Source organism: Corvus kubaryi, unplaced genomic scaffold (genome assembly GCF_017639235.1).
Source record: "Corvus kubaryi isolate FWS band 111438036 unplaced genomic scaffold, C.kubaryi_AGA036_p1.0 37387, whole genome shotgun sequence".
Lineage (NCBI taxonomy): Eukaryota > Metazoa > Chordata > Aves > Passeriformes > Corvidae > Corvus > Corvus kubaryi.
This window is the reverse complement of record NW_024581129.1, coordinates 265,161-288,138: the sequence shown is the minus strand read 5'-3', so window position 1 is coordinate 288,138 and position 22,978 is coordinate 265,161. Positions and strand designations below refer to the sequence as shown.

Here is a 22,978-nt window from a genome sequence, read left to right as displayed (position 1 = left end):
TTAGTATAACACAGCAGCTTAGTTTATTTGGAAATATGTTTAACTTGGAAGAGATTCAGTAGGCCTAGGGGGAAGGTACAAGAGAACCATTTGCTGGTGGAATTGGTGATTGGTACAAATAGCACTTCAGCACTTTTGTTTTTCTCAGTAGACCAAGGTCCTTTCCTGAACATAGGCATATTTACCAGTGTGTCAAATCCACCTTACACATTCTTCCTTTTCCAATTCCTTGCCTTCTTTCTGAAGTGATAAACAGCCAGGATTTCCAGAAGAAATGCTGGGTGCTTCAGTCAATCACGGTCCCTCTTTGCAGACAGGGACTGATATCTGAAAATCAGCTCTGAAATGATGACAGTTACTCCATATAGTCACCTAAAGATACTTGTCTGATACTCTGCTGATTTTATATATGGGGATTGTATAACGTGTCATGTTCACAGGATCATGGAAGATACAAAACTCCTGGTTGTTCTTGGGATATTCAGTGATTTAGTCTCGTTTTTAAAAATACGGGTCAAGATTTTTACACTTAATTTCCTCCCAAGTTTAATTTGTTTAATCGCAGTCATTAGCTCTGCTGTGTTCTAGATAGGCAACACTAAACCAGTGTTGAACACAGTTGAGAATCTGACCTTACAGTCTAAAAAATCCAGGACTTTATTGCTAAGCACCATCACTGACCCACTTCTGAAGGAACCACTGGTGCACTGCAGGCAAGCTGTTCAAATCCACCCAAATAAACACAGAAATGAAGCATTTGCTAATTAAAAACAAAAACTGGCATACAGAAAACCTTCCAGCTGAGCCAAGCTAGAACTTCTGAAAATGAAGTCCACTCTTGTTAACACTGCTGGAGTCCAAGTCCCTTTAGGGCATCGGCTACCAGTGCTTAAATGTATGCATATGGCACATTCCTACTTGCTGTGTTTCTCCTTGGTTTTAATTAAAGGAGATGGCTCTGTAGCCTGGTTATGAGTGTTGCTTCCCAGGAACGTCTAACTCTATTTCTTGCTACTGAAATTTTTTCATGGAAACCAACATTGTACTCATTTCACTTTATTCCCAAGTGACTGCAGATTCTGTGCAGCCTCTAGGGATCACCCCAATCAATCACCAGCACAGCCTGGGTTAAACACTATTGTGCAGAAGTCCTTCTGGCCCCTTAGTGGCATTCACAGCTGATCCTCCTAAGGCTTAAAGTTTGGTGCTTCACTACAGCTGTTTCCCTGACTTTCATTTGCCTTTATTAATGATACTGAACATCTGCCTCTTGTCTTAAGATACTGACAGTTCCTGATGTCTTAAGGGGGCACCGGCAAGAGGCTGTGGAATTTTACAGAAGCCAATGGGTGTTTGCTTTCCCTCCAGTGTGTATTATCTCCCCTAAAAGCAGTTTTCCCCATAACTGTGTCAATGTGCACAGGTGCCATGCAGAGTCCAACCCACACCAAGTACAGACTGTAACAGCTACAGAGCTTAAAGCTGAATGTCTCAACAAGGATACAATAACTATACATGACAGCCAGATTTTGTTCTCTTTCCTGCATCTTTGGTCAAAATAATTAAAGTGCTTCATGTCTTAGTGGAAACCCTTTGTGTTTTTTCCTCTTTGATCCTTAAAAGTTAAGGTACTTAATGACATGGGTTCTTTGTCTCAAGTGAGTCTGCAATACTGAAATTACTCTGGAAATGCAAGTGTTTTTCATAAGATCAGTCAGTGCTAGCGATTAGGTTTTATTTGTATAAGAATAGTCTGAGTTACTTTAGATGGTGTCTATTGCCTTCAACCTTAATAAGATACTTTTTCTGTCTAAAAAAATAACTGTTTGTCCTTTTGGGGAAACTGCTGTTAATTTTTTCTCCTTTCCTATACTGTGGTTCCTTGGTATATAAGCACACACTTCACTTAGCTGGCTTCACAAAATGGAAGTTCCTCTTGTAAAACTTTATTTTAGGAACTTTTTGCTATCTTTTGTTATTTCTAAGCCTGAGATTGTCACACTAGATCCATGTACGTTTATTTTACTATTGACACCTATCACAGGACATTTATATGGAATACCATCACACAGACAAACCAGCTACTGACAGCTAATATAAAGATACTAGATTCCACAAAGCTTAATCTGCATAGAGACCAGAAACACACTTAATGGTGAAACACAGACGAGTATTTCTGTATTTCCCTTAATTTTAAACCCATTTTGTATAGAATGTGATCTTCCTGCCACAAATACCTACTTCTGTATTTGTATATTTGTCTTGTGGCAAATTTGTCTTGGGTGGCTTGTGTCTTCCTATGCTTGATAGTTTGTATTTCTTGTGGTCAAAAGATACACAATTATTATTTGTTTTAAGCATGGTTTCAGTATCAGTTAAATTTTGTCTTCTATTCTTCTCCCAGCAATCTTCCAGTGATGTGTAATAGCCTACTGCATGTAGCTTGTAAAAATGGACAAAACCCTGGGTGAATATTTCTGTGACTTCATGGGAGGTGGCAATCTAAAACAGAAGTGACACAACCTTGGACTGCCTCATCTATTTGCAGATTACTGTAGCTGTGCTTTGCTAATGCTTTGCCAGGGATTTATTTCCCCTGGTGCAAACAATATTAATTTGACTTGAGTAATTCAGATATTACATGGCATATAAAAATCTGTAGCTACTTGCAGCATCCTTGTCACTGATCTCATTCTTTAGGAAGAATTTGAAGTGAAACTCCACAGCAAAGTACTTGAACATCACACAAGTTTGGTATTTTATATGCAACATCAGTTATCCTACAGTTGCTTCCTCTATCAATTGTGCTATATATAGCATTGCTACTTGTGGCTTTTGTTATGAAAAGTAGCCAAAATAGGATAATTTGGCAATTTTTGAGTGCAGTTTGTCACAGGGGTGAAAAGTGTACAACATATTCTCATAAAGTTATAGCCTGTTAGAATTGCTGTTTTACACCGTGCTGGATAAAATATAGCCCCTTTTCATTCACCTGTATCACAGGGGTGTTTTTTGTTAACTCTACTGCTGATCTCTTCTGGTCCCTGGACAGCCACTAAATAAATTTCTTTTGTTTTTAGGCATGCATGTAGAGTGATCCATGCAACAGTGAAGAACCTGCCATTGTACAGTCCACAGATTACACTTGTGCCAGCTGCTCTTGACTCCCTTAGCAGGACCTGTTGGTTCCCCTCACCATCCAGTTTCACTCAATGGAAACACTGAAAAGACAAGCAGGGTAGGAAGCCCAGAGCTCTACATGATGTTGCACTGTGTGGCCCCACAACAATCTTTAATAATTGCCAACCCTGCCTTGGCAATGGTGGGCTTGCTTGGAGGAGGTTCTGCCTTCTTTTCTGCTGGGCTGCCTGCAATGTTCAAAACAGGACACCATTAGAACCAAGAGCTGCTCAAAATGTTTCTTCCTACTTCTGCCTTAAAGGGTGCAAACCTTTCCCGCGTCTCTCCACCCACCCTGAATTTTTCAACTCCGGTTTGAATAACAAGCTTTGGTGTATTTGAAATTGCTCAGAAAGTCTTATCTCTTCAGGGAAGGGTGTTAAGAGGGGCTAAAGAATCCATACATCTCAAAGGGAGGGTAAACTTGCATCTGGTTCACAGCAGGTGTCCCTTTTCACAGCCATGGGGTCAGATAATGGGTCCTTTCACGAAGTCATTTCACTGTTAACTCCCAACAACAAAAGGAGCTGAAGAACAAAAGTATTGCTAAAATTTATTCTCTCATCAACTTGGATGTTGTAATTAGGAGAACAAGATAAAGGCAGGTTTTCAGTTTTCAGGGTGAGAAGAATCTTTTTATCTCTAAAACTGCATTTAAAAGCAATGACAAAATAAACTAACAAGGGAGATGAGTCATGCTCCCTGTGACTAAGGGGGTATAAATAATTAGTGATGCATCTTAAAATGTCTCTTCTCAGCCTTGTACTTGAACTTCACAGTCATTCTAGTCCCTCTGGAAACTCTTGAGCAAGATCTTGATCTGTACAAAATGGCAGAATATTTGATAAAAACCTCTTGGGCTGGTGGACCAAAGTCCCTTTCTAAGACGAACACTGCTCTCACTTGACTCTCTGACTAAGAGCTCATCTTGAGACAAGGCAAAGTCAACCTGTGAACTTCTAGAGCTCCTGCTGTGACTGTTCTGTTTGAAAGTTGCAGCTAAAAGCTTCCAAGGCTTCACACAATATACTTAGTCTCTCAGAAACCAGTGTGTTTGCCATTCTGACTACAAGTGATTTGGGTTGGGGTGATTCAAAAGCCTATTTCTGATGGTAGTAAGTAAGAAATTTGGGTCAGCTGTGGAAGTTCACAGTCTTTTCTCTAGTTTCCATCTTGACTGCAGTAAAACAGGTAAACTTTGTTTCACATATTCAAGCATGGATCTGAGGAAGTTTTTTTCAGTTATTTTTGCAGAACCAGATAGGAAAATGATTAACAAAAATCTAACTGCTTAGAAAAGCAGGTTGTAGTACTGTGTATACAAATATACTTTGCATATTTAAAACATACAAAGCAATTCTGAAGTGGCCATATGTTAAACTGAACTTAAATTCAGTTTCAAGGGGTAGTTTGGTAAGGGGTGGTTGCTGACACACTGTGTTGCTTCTGGGTGATCTAGCCAGCTTCACCTAGCTTTTGCCAGAGGCTGGCCTTTGAAAGTGCTCTTCTAATCAATTGTCTTTGGAGTTTTCCCTTTTGTCCTTGTTTTTTTTCCTTAATGATTAGGAACTCACTCGTAGGAGACTGTGTTGCTTTGTCTATGGGTTTTAACTTGGTGCGAAGGAACTCAGCCATCTCTCTGTCTTCTTCTTTTTCCCTGGTGGAAAGAAGGAAAATAAATGTTAGAGGAATGACAGTTTTCTCTGTAAATGGGACAGTAGAAGCTAGAGCAGCTAGGATCAAGTCACTAGTAAACAATTAATTTCTTTGCTATTTTTAGAAACATTTAATTTTGCCACATATTAAAAAGCAAAATATTTGCCTAAATGAAAACTGCTGCTGAGGCTTTTGTAATTTGCACATGGGGCTCAGTGAGAGCTCTGGGTTCAGTTCTAGCTCAGGCTGCTTGTCAGCTGCTGCCTTTGGCCAGCTCTCTTTGATCAGCTGCAGGACTTTGGCAAAAGCTTTGCTTTGTTCTCTCCTTGCTTGCTTAGAATTTAAATGTGTTGGAGGAGATATTGTCATTTTGGATAAATGGATTGAGTGTTTACTGTTGAAAGAGAGGGGGAAGTAAGAGCAAAACTGACTCTTTGTAGAGTGCTCATCTCAAAAAAAAGATCGGGTTTGGGTGCTGGAAGTGAACTTTTGAGGAAGACTTTCTTGGCAACTTTGGGCTAAGCTACTGAGATGAAACCCTTCAGAACTTGCTTATGTCTTAAGTTAGGTAGGGTTGTACTACTGAGTGCTTTTTAATTGGTTTGGGGCTTTTTGTTGTTGTTTGGGTTTTTTTGCTATGACAAGATGGGAATAGTAGTAATAAACCCAAGCACATGAATAATTAAGAAACGAGGATTCTAGATGTCAACAAATATGCCCCTTGTAGAATTCCATGTCATGTCTACTTCTTACGTGGATTGCCTGGTAGCAGCATAAATCCTTTTCTTTTAAATGGTAAATGCCCAGACTGTTTCTGGTAGGAAAATAGGAGACCAAAGCCCACTGTTATTCATGAGATGACTGAATCATTAATGGCATAAAGAGCCACAGAATTAGAGTAATCTAAATTTTTTTTTTCCTATGGAATGGGGAGGAGACTTTTAACTTGGTAAGTTGTTTTGAAGGACCAATTCTCTCCCATTAATGTTGATTTAAATTTTGTCACTTAATCTATTGTATTATTAGGCTTGTGGACTGTCACTAATAAGTTCAGTTGCTCTTGGTTCTTACCGTAATCTCTCCACCTCTGCATCATCTACAAGAAAGTCTCTTTTTTGTACCAGTCGATGAATCTTCTGAATCAGTTCATCCTCTCTTTGCTTCTCCATCTTTGTTTTTTCTTTTTCTGGTCAAAAACGAGAAACGAATGTATTACTTTGGACTCTAGGGAGTGTGAGGGGGTGGTGTAGGATACTGCAGATGCCTGAGAATCAACTGCTGATTGAAGTCAATGGTTTTTCAGACCTGAGTCACCAAAACCCCAGCAAGCCAGGTCACTGCCTCTTTGCTCTCTTCACTTGCTGTTGTTGACTCTGATCAGCTTAATGGTCTGAAGGCTCTATGGGGTTTGCTAAGCTTATTTTTAATACTCCATTACTCTGCAAGACGTTGCTTGGAATTTTTTTAAGAGCTTTAGCAAGAATACAGTTCAGGATGCTTTATTAAAATCTGATGTACAAACTCCATTTGACCTCAGGCAGAAGGAGATCACACCAAAAGGAACTATTTCTCTGTTTCAAGACAGCTTTGGCTGTTGAAAACAACACTTTTTTTTCTACTCTGACAAGGCAGGTGAGCTGCAAATCCCCACAAATAGCATCAATTGTAACATGTGGGGAAAAAAAGTGAAAGTTTATTTTCCCTGTGCTTCAAAAATCTGAGTAATTGCTATATGTCCTTGTTAATTGGCCAGTCTGGAATGGCTAGGTTGTCTATAAACAACCATTTTTGTGGCATGAAAGATGTGCCTGTCACAAACTAAAAGTCGTAATTGTTAAGGAGTACAGAGCTGTTGTTTCAGGCTATAAAGCAAATGTATTTAAGACAGAACTCTTCCAACCCACCAAGTGCAGCAGAGATGAGAAAGCCAGAGACAAACCCAAGCTCACGTATTTCTCCGAGAAGCTGAAATTTTTGATCAGCTGTGAAGGCACTTTGTATTAAATCAAGAATTTGGGATTTGGGCAGTAGAACTGTGTTTAGAGAACTACACAATTCAGTACAGTGAGAGCTGATGGAAGAAGAGTGGGCTGCCTGCAGTCTGATGCATCTGAGCTGTGTTATGTCTGCTGATTTAAGTTATAAGACAGTTTAAACAGGTAAATTAATCAGAGACTTCAAAACAATTGGTTTTAGTACGGATTAAAAAAAAGAATGCTTTGAAGTCACTGCTTTTTCTTGCTTTGTCTCTTATGGCTAAGGAGCAAGGACCCTCTTCACTTCTGAAGGTAGAAGCTACTTTCTACTTCCTTTCAATCTATCCTTTTCCTAAACTGAGATGTGCTCTCCCATTATATCCTCCAGGAAACTGTCTATAAAATATATTAATATATACTAATATATTAATTAGCTACTGCATATTCTGTGTACTAAAAGACTGATTCCCTGTCTACTGAAACCAAGGAGCAGTTCTCTATACAAATCTGTATTCCAACAGGAAAATTTTGGTAGAGATACTGAGAATTAATCCATTGCTGGAATGTGTTTTTCTAGGTTAGGCACATGCTATGTCAGCACTTAGGCAATGCCAGCAGCTGCTTTGTCTTTGTTAAGACCAAGCTGTTGTGATTCCGCCTAAAGATGCCGCTGCTGGAACTACACCTATTTGTTTGTCTTAAGTTTGCTGAGATTTGCAAAGTGCTAAGGAGAAACTGCTGTCTGTGGGTCTCTGCTTGAGACCTTGAGACTGAAAAATCATTTCTAAAAGATAAAAAAAACCAAAAACCAAACAGCAGAAACACCAAAAGAATGAAAGCTGATTAACCCTATCTGTAAGTTAAAAGTCTAGACAGGAAAGCTTGCAGATTAGAAAGGTGAGGCAAGGGGCAGCATTCACAGATACTTTCTAGGATTTCTAATCCCCTCCAATACCATTTGAACGAATAATGAACCAACAGTGTTATTATTAAAAATTTAAAATGTGACCTACACATAACTAAGAAGTATAAGGAAAGAAAAAGTAAGAAATATTATTAATCTATTTCTGTTGGGTGCAAAATGTGGCAAAGTTCTCACACAAGCTAAGAGTGGGTGCTTTCAGAGCAGACCTCTTTCCTGTGTCACGAGTGACCTTCTCTCTCCTTTCTGAGGACAAAGTTGTCCTTCAAAGTTGCACAATAAAACGTGAGGAAGAAAAATGAGGATAACCAAAGCATAGTCAAAACTTGGCCTTAATAGTTAAGCAGGAGCAAATTATTTTTGCAGAGTGCTGGAGGCTGTGCAGTAATATGTGGTGTAAATGGCCGGCTGCAGTTTCTGAGTGTTTTGCAGGATCTGCCTGTATTTTTTTTCTTCAGCAGAGTAGGGCTGTTGTGGATCATCTCAAATGGCAAAGCTGTAGTGAAGTGAAATTCCTCACTGATGGCAGCTGGAGTTTTGAGCCAAGAACAGCAGAACTGCCCCCACAACTCTGTCCCTCCTTCAAACAGTGAATTTGCAGAGATTTATGGCAAAACACAAACCAGAGTTTTGGGCCTTGCTTTTTGTAGAAACCTGTTCTTCTTGATTCTAGAAGGTAGATTTAACTACAGGTGTGACAATGTATTGGTGTAGCAAGGAAAAAATCAATCACGTTCACAGTGATGGTTATAAATCCTTCTCCTTTCCCTCTTTTATCTCTGCTATCTCAGCACTTGTCTTTTCTACCTGACAATCTCTGTGCCACTTGGTTCCCTTGAGATTGCCAAGAGAGTGCAAGAAATAAGGAATGTGCTCCTTGTTTGAGTGATATTTGCAGGGTTGCTGCCATGGGAGCAGTGAAATACAGCATGAAAACAAATTTAGTGACATGGAGATTAAAGATGGACAGGAAAATGGGAATTAAAAGTAAGGACTAGAGGAAAGAGATATGAAACTCAACCTTGTGGGGAGGAGATTCTGATTGTTGGGGCATGGGTGGGTGATGCACAGGTGGGAATGGTGCCAGGAACACAAGTATTAACCTAGTACTGGATGAAGCCAGCCATTACCTGGGATTGCTACCAAACTCTGCAGCTCTTGCTTAAGGTTCATAATGTCTTTGCACAGCTGGATGTCATCCATCCTGCAGAAACAGAAAAAGCATGGTCAGACATGCAAACTCCACCCTGTGTTGATGGGATTGGCCAGATCTCATCTGAATACATGACCCTGGCCCTTACCTGGGACCTGTGAGCCTGAAAGGCAGAGGGGATCCTGACACTCTTCACTCACCTATTTTAACAGAAAGCAAAGGGTATTTAATACTAAATGCCCACTGAGCCCTTGATTACTTGTCTTATTGGGCTCTAATTTGCGTATAGGTCATATACACTATGAATAATTGCAAATGCCTTTTGCTTTCTTGAACATCAGAGAACATTCTGGAATGGGAACCTGAACCTGGGAAAAGACAGGTATGCCATACTGCGCTTACTGCAGCAACAGTTTTCACTAGGGAAAGAGCAAGGGTGAGAACAGCAGAGAGTCTGGAAAGGGGCAGCAGAAGGTGCTACATTATTTGGCACAGCCAGGGCAAGGTTTATATCCCACTACCAGCTTTCTTGGTGACCTTACTAATAATTCAGCCCTAATACCAGAGATCTGGAAACTGTCATAATTTGGCATTTATCTATTTTTGAGGTCTCGTGCCTTCGGTGAATGTCCTCCACAGTTGATGTTGAATGCTTCAAATCCTTATGTGATATGTGCAGGAAGTCCATCAATGTTAAGACACAGAAGACAGCTTAAAAAAAACCCAAAAAAGTAACATTAGCAGAAGCTGCACCTTCAGTTCTCATTGAAACTGCTGCTTCTCCAGAGAGCTGCCATACTGAATGATTCCCCTGGAAGGTAGCAGCCTTCAGCATCAGCTTCCTGGCACAGGTTTCATTTCAGTGTCTCAGCCACAGCTGCAGCCAAGGCTCAGGTGTTGGCCCAAGGTCTGCATCTGGGGCTTCCATTTTGAAATCACACCCTGAAGAGCACAAACCCAGCCTCTGTGATTAATTGTACATTCTCAGCTTGGATCTCACCAACACTCTCCTTGCCCACGGATCTTCTGTTTTTCATAATTCTGTGCTTGAGGGGTGGATTGGCTGCTGCCTGAGCACCCCAAGGTAGCTGAAGTGCCATCAGAGCAGGGGTTGTCACAGTGGTATTTCAGGAGAGGAAGGCTGAGGGATTCGAGTGTGTGCATATGTGAGAGCGAGCCCCCAAAGGACAATGCAGCCAAATTATTGATTTAAGTGAGGAGTGGAAAAAGTAGGTGTTTCTGGCACAAATAAGACTTTAATCACAACCCAAGAGCTTTTATTCTCCCTGCCGCCTCTGCAAGGAACGCAGGTCTCTGCAGGGAGCTGTCCTTCAGCTGCTTTGCTCCTGTTAGTAAAACATGTTGATCCTTTTATTATTTGCTGCTTAGGTTAATTCCATCTTGCCTGTTCTGCTACTTTCACTGTACTATGACAGCTGTTTGTGCTGCCTTTTTACCCGCCCTCCTCCCAAAATATGACCGTGAAATACCTCTCCAAATAATCCTTATTGCTGACCTCTTTTCTTCTTTTGTGTATCCCTGTCACCTCTGCTGGGATCGGCTCTCCCACTGCCCATCTGTCTTGTAAGACTTAGTTTTATTGGGAAGATCAGCATGTTTGCCTCAGGACTAGTGCACAGTCCATTGCTGTGTGTGTTTAGGACATTTGGAGGCAGAGATGTTTTTACTGATGAATATTCTCACTTAGACTCCCCATATTATTCATGCTCATCACAAGCAAAGCCTGCTTTACTCTTGAGATCCATCACACTAAATGGTACTGAAATTACTTTTATCAATTAATCTTAAATGCTGTCCTCCCAGGAGAGTCAGTATTCAAAATACGCTGGGATATGAGCAAACCTCACAGTTCTTTATCTATTCAATGTTCATGTACTTTGGGTGTCATGTTCATACATTTGAGTAAGATGACCATGGCTAACAAAGATGACAGTTTCTTGGCAAGAAATATTCAATAGTGAACTGCTGTATTCAAATGATATTGGGCCACACTCTCAACTAGAACAGAACAGTGAAGAGAACAGTGAGTTTCTACAAAAGATCTCTGTGATAGACAGAGAGAGGACTTTTTTTCCTGATTGAGTAGATTTGGCTTCATTCTGAGAAGCTCTGAAATACACTAATTAAAATACTTTACTATATCAGCTTGGCTCCCTGCCCTCGCTAAGGAACTCCAAAAAGCTAATGGCACAGCTCCTCTCTGAGGCTTTTCAGGAATTTTAAATAGCAGCAGCAGTATATTCCAAGTGAGCAGGATCATTCATGTTCAGTAGACCCTACAGTCCCTATGCCTAATTTGTGGCAAAGGTACTGGCCTCATGTTGCAGCTTCAGTTGCACTTCCTCCCTGTTATTTTGGCTGGTTTTTAGACTGCAGAGCATGTAGCTGATATTCCATGTATATCCTTAGCATCTCTTTTTCCTGAGACCTAAACTTTGTTCCTGCCTTGTAACACACAGCAGAGAAGTAAATCTGTGGCCAAAGCACTTTAGCTCTGTAACAGCTCTGTGACCACATGAATTCCAAAGATCATAAGTCAGATGACCTCTCCAGAGTCCCAGTTCTGCAGGCTGGTGCATTGTGCTGACGGACAAAAACTAAACCCACCATCTGCACCAATCCCCTTAAGCACATGGAACATCTTTCCTCCCATCTGTGTCAAACAGCCTTTCTGTTTCATCCATTCCACAGTGCTGATTAGGAAAAAAGTAATAAAAAATAAGGTTAAATGACTAAAGGGATGGCTGAAGGACATATGAGACTATGCCAAAGCTTCATCCATCTGACTTAATGAAAGTAGGATCTATGGCTGCTTGTAACTATAAAGCACATCCTGCATCTGCTAGCAAATAATACTGAACGTAGGGGGACAGGTGCTGTCCTGGGAAAGAGTTGCCTTGTTGCCCTTGAAGCAAAGGGAAGAAGAGGAACTCCCGGAGAGGAAAACTCTTGGAAGGCCATTCAATCTGTACTGGTACTATGAACCTTCCTCTCTTTTCCCCCTTATGCACTGGATGTTGGATGTGAGGTAGTTACAGGAGTCCCAGAAGAAGTTAATGCTGCTTCTGAGAAAAAAAATATATATATTAAAAAAAAATAAAATCCCTGTGTATTTCTCATTTGGAAGCTGGATGGTCAGCAGGGTTTGACTGACAGCACCTTGGTATTACTATCAGACCTCTTTAGGAAGTAAAAAGAGCTTTTGGAAATCTTAAGGAGAGCAGCAATCTGCAGAATAGAGGAGGAAAAACTCCTTTGGGTCCCCTAACCTACAGAGAAGCTAAAGAAACACACTGAACTTCGGTTTGCAGCCCATTCTCTCCTGTAAGTTAAATCTATCAATGCAAGACAAGCTGGAGGAGAAGTCACACAAATTCTTGTCCAGCTCATTCCAAAGCTCTGTGACACTCCCTGTGTGCCTGGTGCTTTCTGGAAGAAAGGCAGCACAGGCGGGGTGTGGGGCTGTGCAGGAGGCAGTGACTCTTCCCTGCAGATTCAGCATGGCACAGGCACTGACACGGCATCCTCCAAGCCTGGCTGAGTTACCTGCAAAGCTGCTTGAGACATTTGCCTAAGATTTGCAATATACAACCAACCTTTGCTGAACTCTCTCTTCTCTGGAAGAGATGGTACATCCTTTCCAGTCCCTGTGAAATAATTTTTCACGTTGTAGAAAAAACATCAATGAAGCAAACAGCAGTTACAATATGGCAGTTTTGCCTCCAGAGCTGAGTTTTAAATGTCTGCCCAGGAATCCTAAACACATGAGTTATGAGTATGATAAAACATTTCTCTTGTTAGGAGCCCAAATCCATTCCTGGAGTAATTGCAACAGTATTGAACTAGGAATGAATTCTCAGTGTGTTTTCATGTATTCCTGACACACTGTCTGCACTTCTGCTTTTCTCTTTCTTACTGGCTTATTGCAGAACACCCTCTGTATGCTTGGAGATATCACACAAGCACGTATTCTTCTTCTCTCTCTTAGTATTTCAAGCTATATCATCACAACCTACAAGTAGAGTCTCTGTTTGCCAAACAAACAAACTAAAAAACCTAAAAAACCAAACCTCATAATGAATAAACAGCATGAGAAAAAGATTTTCTAAACATGTCACAAGATGACAGGAAAATAAGTGGGTTGGGAGAGCCTGCAGTGGTCTGGCACCGTGACTCAGCCCCATTACATGCTTCTGTGGTCCAGCTACCACGGGGAGAGTGCCCCAAGCGCTGTCCTTGCCACCCTGTCCTTGCCACCCGATCCACAAGTGAGGTGACAGCATGAGTCACCTCTGCTGTGCACCATCTGCACTGAGGGGGAGCAGGGCATGCCAACGCAGCAGAGCCCTCCCATTCAGCTGTGCCCTGGCAAGACTCAAAGGCTGTGCAAGATAATGGGAGGCTGGACTTAAAAAAGAAACATTCTGTACCAGACACAAAAGAATTGTTTTGTTCTGTTTCAGTAGAAATTATTCCCCAACAGCTAAATTTTTCTGTCTTCTTTTCAGCCAAGGAAGAAAAGCAAATTCCCCGGTGTAAGACCTAGGTGCCATCTAGAGTCATGGATAGGAAAAATTATAGTGAAAGCTCATAGAAAAAAATCACTAAACACCCCTCTTAGTGGTCAGCCAAGAAAAAGGGATGGCCAACAAGACAGACAAATACTTCATATTTGAGTGTAAGAACTATTAGTAACAGCTACATAAGCATCAAATATAATTTTCATTGATTTCAGGATGAGCAGAGCAGTTCAGTGTGTCTAGAGAGCTTCTGCCTTTGCTGAATGACTTTCAAAGCTGGAAATAGATCTGTGCTCCCTCTAGCATGTCTAGAAGAGGAGGTCTGAGATTCCTTTGCTTTCAGTTATTGGATTAAAGTGCTTGAAGTTAAAAAAGGAATGTAGACCGGGTTTGTTGGTTTCCTTCCCTCTCTTCCAAGAGGGTTTGCAGATTATTTTTAGTTCTGTTTTAATACATTCCTGTCCCAGGAGTAAAATGCTTGTAATTGTTGGAGTTTCTGAAGACTTTGATAGTGCCAGTCTAGGAGCTGGCCTGAGAATCAGGTATCATGCTAAGTCACAAGCTGACATGATTATGTAACTGAAGGTCTCCATGTAGGGATAACAAGATCATCTCCTCGGTGGTGTCCCCAGTGAGCAACGTGAGCACCAGCCAAGAGCAACCAGTAGTGATGGGGAAATCTGGGGGATTGAAGTAAAGAGAGGTATAGAAATAAAGAGAATTGCTACATAGATGGGGATGATGTCAAGCTGCAAATTCAAGGGACTTCAGTGGAGGCTGCCTTTGGGTACTGCAGGTGTTTATGGCTTTGCCAAAGCTGTGGGGAATCTGCAATGGTGACAGTGTTCTTGGGAGTACAAGAGCACAATAAATTTATAGAATCATAGATTTGTAAAGGTTGGAAAATAAGATTATAGAGTTCAACAGCCACCTCAGCACTGCCATGCTCACCACTATCCCATGTCCCCAGGTGCCACATGCACATGTCTTTTGAACACTTCCAGGGATGCTGACTCCACCACTGCTCTGGGCAGCCTGCTCCAATGCCTGATCACCCTTTCAGTCAAAAAATTTTTCCTTATATCTAATCTAATCCTTCCCTGTGCAACTTGAGTCCATTTCCTCTTGTCTTCTTGCTTGTTATGTGGGAGAAGAGACCAACCTCCACCTGATGCTCCTCTTCTATATTTGACTCCTTTTTGTCCCTGTCAGCTTGGCTTAGTGACTCAAATCTTCTAATTATAAATCTGTGAGATCACAGGCAACATGTAATGAATACAGAACACGTTGTTTGAGTCATTATGGTGTGTGTTTATCACACTGTTATTTAGCTCAGCACCTGGTGCTGCTGGGGCTGGAAGACACAGAGCTGGCAATTTGTGAGCAGGGCGGCTCACAAATCAGAGGTCCTGTGATTAACTTGCGCTATTGAAGTAAGTGTGTCTAACTTTCCTTGTTTAAAGTGCTCTCTGCTGGAGGAACAGTGCATGAACCACAACTAGCACAGTAATGTTGTCATTCAGCTGTTGTTTCAGAGAAGAGAAGATGGCATTTGAAATTCTCAGTCCCTCAAGGGTCATATTTAAGATATATTTCACATAAATTCAGAACAGTGCCTCGAGAGGCTGTCTGTTTTTCATTTTCACTGACATTGCTAAATTCTCTTGAGCTTGGCCATCTCGTCTGCCAATTACGAAGTTTTACCACGAATCAATAGTAACAAGAGGAGTTTTCCTGAAATTACCCCACTGTGGAGGGGAATATTTCTCCATGTGGCAAAAATTGACTAAGTTAATTTGTCTAAAAATGTATAGACAATAAAGAAGTCAGATTTAAATTCACAAGTATCAGTCCTTTGCAGCAGCATACAGAAGATTCTATGCAAAAGCATAGGGCGTGGTTCATTTAAACTACCCTGGTAGTTCTGGTTTTGGATATTAGGCACCTGAAGGAGGAAACTCTAGGTCTGGCTGTGCATTGTCTCTAGCAGAATCGATGACCCATTTCCTTCTTAATTTGCCTTCATGGTTTGACCCTTTCTTATTTTTAAAACCAGAAGAGCAACTATTTATCACAGCTGAAAAAAATTATAAAGATTTCTGGTATAAAATTAAACACTGACAGTCCATTTCGGGGCTTTTCAATTCACTGGTTACTCTCCTATTTATAGCAGAAGACAAGTGAGAAGGACCAGTGAAATACCACAGGGCAAGAGGGACACTTGGTTACAGAACATCCTTGCCTAGAGGAAGCTCAACTGTCCAAACGGGGGCAGGGGGGGCCAGGAACTGTGAGTGCCACGTGTGCATGATGTGCTTGAGTGGAAGGGACAATCCACTGTCCCTTCCACTCATGCAAACCAGAGCAGAGGTAGCTAAGAACTGGGAAGTGAAAAACAGTCTGGGATTAAAGGTTACATCTGGAAATACAGTGCTAAATTTCTGGATTAAAAATGACAATGTCAAAAGATTAAAGCTGCTCCCTCTTCTATTAACAGTATTTTGTGACAACCCCAACACATATTCAATGTAGAAAATGCTGTTTAAAGAAAAGTCTTTATTAAAGAACTATTTTTCTAGCTGTCCAACAGAGACAATAATAAAAATTCCTATTACATTTTTTCTAAGACACAAACATCTCAACTACCAAGTTTACAATTAATTAAATACTTTCCGAATGATATGTTTATCATTATACACTAAAAAAATGCTTTTCCTTTCTGAGTATTTTAATGCACCATTTTTACAGCCAAACATCTGAAAGTGTAATGTGTTTTCCTCTGGGGTTGATGGTTTGCTGTCAAACAGGGCAAAGGAGATGGGTCTGCAGAGATCAAACTGAACTAAGGCATTTTCCTTCCCCTTTGAGAGCTGATCTCTGAACTTTTAGCTTAAAGTGCACAGTCCAGAACTTTGCAATTCTGTCCTGAACTGATGTTCTTCAGGCTTCCAGGCTCCCATGTGAGGAGTTGGGAGACTTGGCAGAGCTGGACCTTACAGACCTCCCAGCTCTACAGTGGGCACACTGACATCCTTGAGGCTCCCAGACCCTTGGCAGACCCCTAGAAATGCTGTCCCTAATCCGAGAGACCTCAAGCTTTGACTATCTGACAACTTTCATTACAAAAGCACGTTGTGCCATTTCACAGCTTGCAGTTTCCTGGTTATTGCCTCAAGGACTCTGGTCTGGGACACTGTTGCAACGTGCTTGGGACAGCAAAGCTCAATGGGGACCCAGCCACAACTTAACCCTGTCTTGCAGAAGAGCCTGTGCCACACCAGGCTGTATCAGTGGGACAGCCACGGTGTCCCTCTACAGCTGGGCTTGGTGTTTTCCCTAATGGTGCCTTATCTTACGAAGCCGACAACCCGACAGGTGTATCTATTGAATAGTATGTATCATCACACAACTGCCTCCTTCTCTACAGCCTCCCCAAGTGCATCCTACGTTCCTAGAGCAAGATACAATCAGGAAGGAAAAAAAAAAGGAAGGAAATCTGCTGTATTGTTAAGATTCCAGAACAGTGAAGGAAAAAAGATTTATTGCTCCTTTCCATGAAAAGATGGATCTTATCAGAAAACACTGACAACAACAACAGCTCTATTCATGAGCAAAAATCTGGTTTTGCTGGTGTTATTTATTTACACTGCAGTAACAGCAAGGTGCCAAACTCAGAGAAAAGTACCAGATGCTCAACACATAAGTAAACAGTCCTAAGGGAATTCCGTGCTTAACCTTAGATGACAGAAAACAGATATTATACAGTACAAAATAAAAAAGGAGCAAAAGAATCAAAAGTACCCAAGAAAGCAAAAGTCAGAATACCTGCTTAGCAATATATAACCAGTGAGTTACCACTGCTATTCACACCTCTGACAGCCTGTTTTCTCTCTTTCCTCTCTCTTCCCCAGGGTGATGCTCAGTGTGGGGCTCTGTTGCCACAGGAGGCATGAAGCCACTGAGAAATCAGAGTTGATGTCACATTAGTGAGACACTTGTAAGAGTGTTAAAGTATTTGGTTCAAAAAAGAATTCAAATTTTAAATTAATTTTGTTCATACAACGACAGCAATCACTGCTGCCTTCTCTCACTTTAGAATGGAACACTCCACGTACACATTTTTGTAGTACTTTGCAGCATTACTTTCCAAGTTCAGCCAGTAATGAGACTGTTTCATTTTCCCACTTTGTGTCTAATAGATTTACTGCACCCATTTTAAATTAAAACATGGGATTTCCAAGTTGGTTTGTTTAGGGTTGTCATCACCAAGGGAATTAACCTCTCATTTCAGCAGTTCTTGCATACTTTGGAGTTGCTTCCCTTTGCAGTGGTTGCATAAAGGCAGGCAATCATCAGAGATACTTTTCTGTACTTAAAATACCAATGTGCTGTGCATATTGCAAATGACATAAAGGTGAGACTCCTATCTGACCCCTATGGATGTCCTATTGTTCTTAGAAGGAGTATGTACTATACATTTTTCTCCATGAATTTGCCCTGAGTTTGAGATTCTACCATTATACCCAACACCCTCCAGAATGACCATTACTGACTATTCCACCTCAACTACTACCAGCAATGGACACATCAATGTCACAGCAGGACAACAGAGATTTATGGGTTTTGCAAACTGGGAGAAGGATAAAGGTTTAAAAGGCAAGTAAAGAAAAAGTAAGCCTGATTTGAAGCAAGAAAAAAAACCAAACTAGGGATAAATTATGTACTCTGGACACCTAATGAAGCTGTGGGACTGCAAAGTCAAGTTGCAGCAAACTTTTCTACATAAAAGGTCTAGGATTTCAAGTAAGCAACCATAATAGTATAAAATGGTCTAAAATCCTGAATAGATCTATGGAGAATGTGGATGATGTAAATATTATTAGCACTCTGGAGAAGAGGGAGTCACCTACTAGTGTGTAGTGAGAGTATACAATGACCAATTTTAATTCTGAGTCAGTGTGGAGGTGAATTTGGCATCTTCACAGTATTAGTTTAGTGATGTAATAACCACACAGACATTCAGCAAATACACCATTGTATTTATAGCATTTTTACAGATAAAAAAAAAGTTTAATGAGTAAAATGTTTTCAGTAATTGGCTAAAGCAACCTAATAGGGCTTTATGTTTAATATCTTCTATTCCCTACACATGAAAAAACTGCCATTCAGTTTCTGCCATTTTCTGCCATTCTACATGGCAGAAATAACCATCCCAAGACATCTATCACAGGTGGAAGCAACCACCACAGTTTTAGTTCAAGGTCATCCAATATAGCTTGCTTCAAGCTTTGCTTCCCATCTGGAAAGCCAGCAGTATCAGGCACTGGCAGATCTCCCACAGACTGTGTTTCATGGTGACAGTGGATGCTATTTTATAAGAATTCCATGCCTTTCCACAGGCATAGGCAATAACTGTGGGTGAGAAGATCTCACCTTTACTAATAATATTTACTGGCTCCCAACGTGCTAATGCATTTTAAAATGCACAACTTTTGCCCTACGAATGATTCAGAAGTTCAGTTTTGATCTGCTCTGTATCACATAGAGGTCTGAGGGTTTGCTGCCTCTCTCTGTCAGCTAAACTGAGCTAACACATGCATCATCCATTTTCACAATTGTGTTTTTCAGCACAGTAGATTTCCATGCCCCCAGCGATCCTAAACTGCCTCTGAAGCCAAACACATCCACAGCAGCAACACATTAAATGTGTGGCAAATGTGACAAAGAGGATGCTGCCTGAGCAGCTCTCTCAGCTTTTGGGTCTGTTATCTCACCAGGAAAGGAAAAAAAAAAGGAAATGGGACAGGAGAATTAGAAAGGAAGAGAGAGTGTGCATGTTCTGAAGGGGTGTGTTTGCTTTCCTTAACAGTACAGACAGATTGAACATTTACAGTTTGACCCAAAACTCTTTTTATAGAGAACATTTTAAGAAAGGAGCTGAGAGAAGCCTAAAAAGAGAAGGAGGGGGAGTGCTGGCAGGCTATAAACTGATGCTTTTCTGTACATATTGTCTCCTTCATATGAATATATGCTGAGTTCTCAGCTATTCTAAAAACAAACCAAGAAGAGCTGGAGATAGCATACGATGGCTTCAAGCTACATTTTCATTTCCTGGGCTGGCTGGAGATGGTCACAACAGCTCCTGGCATAATTTTATGAAATTTCATAGTATCAGTAGCATTGAAGGAGAGATGCTACAAACAACCACAATTTCTACATAACCTGGACATATCCCAAGGAGGTCCATCCTGGGCACTAAGCAAGGCAGGGTCTTGAGACAAAAATAGGATTTGATAATGTAATTACAGAGCAAATCACAGTGCATCTGCTCTGCTGTGACTGAGGTTGCCTGAGCTAAAATATGATTGTGCAACATAAATTGTGGCATTACCTAATTGAGAAAGGCTTGATTTTATAATCTGAAAATTGTCTCCTTATGAACTTTAGATAGTTCTTCATAGCAAGCAGGTATTCAGCCAGAAGTAGTGTGGATTTCCTGGATATGAAGGGTACAGCTGCTTGCAGCTGCCCTCCTTTAAAAAAAAAAGGAGGAAACAAAAACAAAGAGCAAAGCAAAGGACACATTTACAAAGGTTAATATCTAACTTGAAATGTGCACAATGGTTTGGGGAACTTCATGACCTGTTAGGCCATTGCTTCAGCTCATTTTTCTTTCTTTGTTTCTTTGTATCAATAAAATGAAAAACAAGAATTATCAGAAAACTGGCCTCCTATAAAGTATATGCTACAGGATGAACTATTTCACTGTGGTATATAGCAAATAGTCTGTCAAATAGATAAAATCGTTCAGCTGCTTTCCTTGCTTTCCAAATAAAAAAATTTCAAGGGACAGGCCAAGAATAAGCTGTCACACACCTAAATTTCACACAGTGGAATTAAAAAGCTGTGTTTTGCAATAAAAATTATTATTTGAAATTTGAAAATCAGAGATGTCTGTTGGAGTTTCTGTATGCTTTTGCTTCACTTTAGAGTTCCAGAAAGTCATACTGTTTAAATATATCTTTGTGTGACTACACTTCATCTTTAAGTGCTTTAGTTTTTAATTACTGAAATGAGGTCTTACTTTTATGTTTAGTGCACCAGTAAGGAATTTCCACTTCTCTCTGCAAGGCAGAGGAAAGAGTGTACAAAGGACTGCAAAGCAGTACAAAAGAGTGAAAAATTACATGTAATGGAACTGTATGGCTATTTCTGGTCTCCACATAAAAATTTCTGCTGTTTCATTTTTACACAGGGTAAAACTTGTTTCCACTGTTCTCACAGATGGTTTTTTCTGTATTTTGGGGAAGGGTTTTTTTTTTAATACAGTAGACTACAGAAATATCTATGCTTGTCTGAGAGTGAATCCTTGGTCTGTCACTAAAAACCAGTATGTGCTGCTCTGTGGGACTGGGGACAGCACATCATTTGTGGGCCTGGTACAGAGATGCTGTAAAATTGCAACACCTTCTTAAATATATCTTCTGAATTTTAAAATCATTTTGATGGGTATTAGTACATGTCCACCAGTCAGTGAGTCCCTTCCAACTCTAACTGTTCTGTGATTCTACGTTTTGCCAAGGAATCCCTCATGCAGAGTTTGTATTGTTTGAAGAGAGACACGTGCTATACAAACCACAGCTGAGGAACTGCCAGAAAGAACATTACGTTACTGATGATCTCACATACCAACAGGAACAGTTTTTCCTTGTTCACACACAGAAGTGTGAAAAATGCAAACCAATTCCAGGTCCATTAACATCTAGACCTTGCTAGGGCGTTTTTTTAGTTGGGTTTGTTGGGGGCTTTTTACTGGCTGATATGCTAACCTGGAGCTGTTCTCTGCCAAATGTCCTTATTTTATGGCTACCACATTTGCATCTTCTTCATGGAAAATAGTAAATTTAATTAGCAGCCTCAAAGTATGCTCCTTCCATGGATTAAACCTGACAGAAGAAGAGCTTGCTGTGGTTTCCATCAGCAGCAGGTCTAGCTTGCAGAGTTTTGTCTCCTTATTCTTGAGCCTGAGTGTTTTTAAATGCAGTGAAGAGCGGTGGCACCTACTGGGGTGTGCAAGCAGAGCTGACAGGTCGTGTGTGCCTGTGACAGGAGGGAGCCACGGGCACCGTGAGGGCTGGGGACACACTCTGTGCACAGCTACAGAGCACTGCTTTCTTTAAGCGCAGCTACAATATACTTTGTCCTGCTTTAGGATCTGGCTACATGTGAATAAAAAGATCAGTCAGACAGACAGACAGTGAGAAGAATGAACCATTACTTTAAAAAACATAGCTGGAAATGTAAGCTGTGGCTGGATGTGCAAGCGATACAGAATCGTTTCATCGTGTTCATGCTTTCGTAAGAACTGTAAAAACACCCCAATTCAAGAGAATTTCTATTCTGTTGCTAACAGCATGAAGGGCAAAAAAGGGAATACAAACATACCACACAGTTTCTCTAACACTATGTGTGTGTTTTATCCTTTTGCTATAATTAAAGGAAAAGCTAAAACAGAAGCAAGAACTAAAGAGATGTGGTTCTCATGAAAGCTGGTCTGGCACTCCATGGTCTGAGCGTAGGTGTAGTGCTGCTTATTAGCAGGGTTCAAAGCTGAGTCTGCCTTAAACCTGTCTGAGGAGGCTCAGTTTCATGTGGCTGGTTGTATAGGTCATTCCCAGGGGAATCTAGTCCTGTCAGAAGAAATCAGTTACTAAAATTCATGACCTACATACAGACTTCTGGTCTTGGGACATTGGCAATTCATTACTTCAGAAATGAAATGAAAAAAAAAAAAAAGGCTACATATAAAGTCTTCCACAATCTGTCTGTGAATTAGAGTTTATGTAATCTGCTTAGTTAAACAGATACAAAACTTGGACCACTGAGGTAACCATGATTTGTGCTGTTAATCTCAGCAACAGGTCATTAAAATACATTTGTCATTAGAAGATGTTTGTCATTGAAGACTAATGCAGCCGAGCCCTTCCGTCAGTGTAAACTATCCAGCATGAAAGCAGTAAAGAACAGGTGCTGCTGTATTATTTGGGTATCACTAGCAATATGCTTCTCTCCTGTCAGGGCTAAATTGTAAAAACATTTTAAAAAATTAGATAAAGCGAAATAGACAATTTTTTTGGCCATTTCATTCAGTGGTGCTAACAAAGTGAATTTAAGTGCCTCAAGGATTAATGAGCAGAGTCAGAATATTCTGCCACGCAGCAGGGAGCAGCTGGGCTAGAAAGCTGTGTGAATATCCCTGGAAAAGTGGTCATCTTGGTCTGCTCCTGCTGAAAGAATGAGAGGGTCTGTGACTGTGGCACTCCATGACTTAGAAAAGACAGAAACTGAGGCCACCTCTGCAGTCGCTGCCTCTGTCACCTGCCTGCTTTGCCAGTACCTTGGGCCAAGCCTCATGGAGACTCTGCTGCTCAGAAGAACTTTCCTGCCTGTGCCAGGGAGAGGCTGGGAGTGCTCCTGGGCAGCTCTAGGCAGTGTGTGAGGATGAGATCTAACGCAGAAGGAGAACAGGGCACAGTGTGAACATCAGTTC

The 22,978-nt window shown here is 40.9% G+C and overlaps 1 protein-coding gene across 2 annotated transcripts in view; it reads right to left on the bottom strand.

Moving 5' to 3' along the window:
* BMERB1 (bMERB domain containing 1) overlaps nucleotides 1-22,978 on the bottom strand; it is a 47,392-nt gene continuing 24,414 nt past the window's right edge. For both annotated transcript variants that reach the window (XM_042037183.1, XM_042037184.1), the window contains exons 3-6: nucleotides 8,865-8,938; nucleotides 5,908-6,022; nucleotides 4,755-4,837; nucleotides 1-3,368 (exon numbers count right to left, since the gene is read on the bottom strand). In XM_042037183.1, the coding sequence (XP_041893117.1) occupies nucleotides 3,256-3,368; nucleotides 4,755-4,837; nucleotides 5,908-6,022; nucleotides 8,865-8,938 (385 nt within the window). In that variant the 3' untranslated portion in view covers nucleotides 1-3,255. The remainder of the gene's footprint in view (nucleotides 3,369-4,754; nucleotides 4,838-5,907; nucleotides 6,023-8,864; nucleotides 8,939-22,978) is intronic.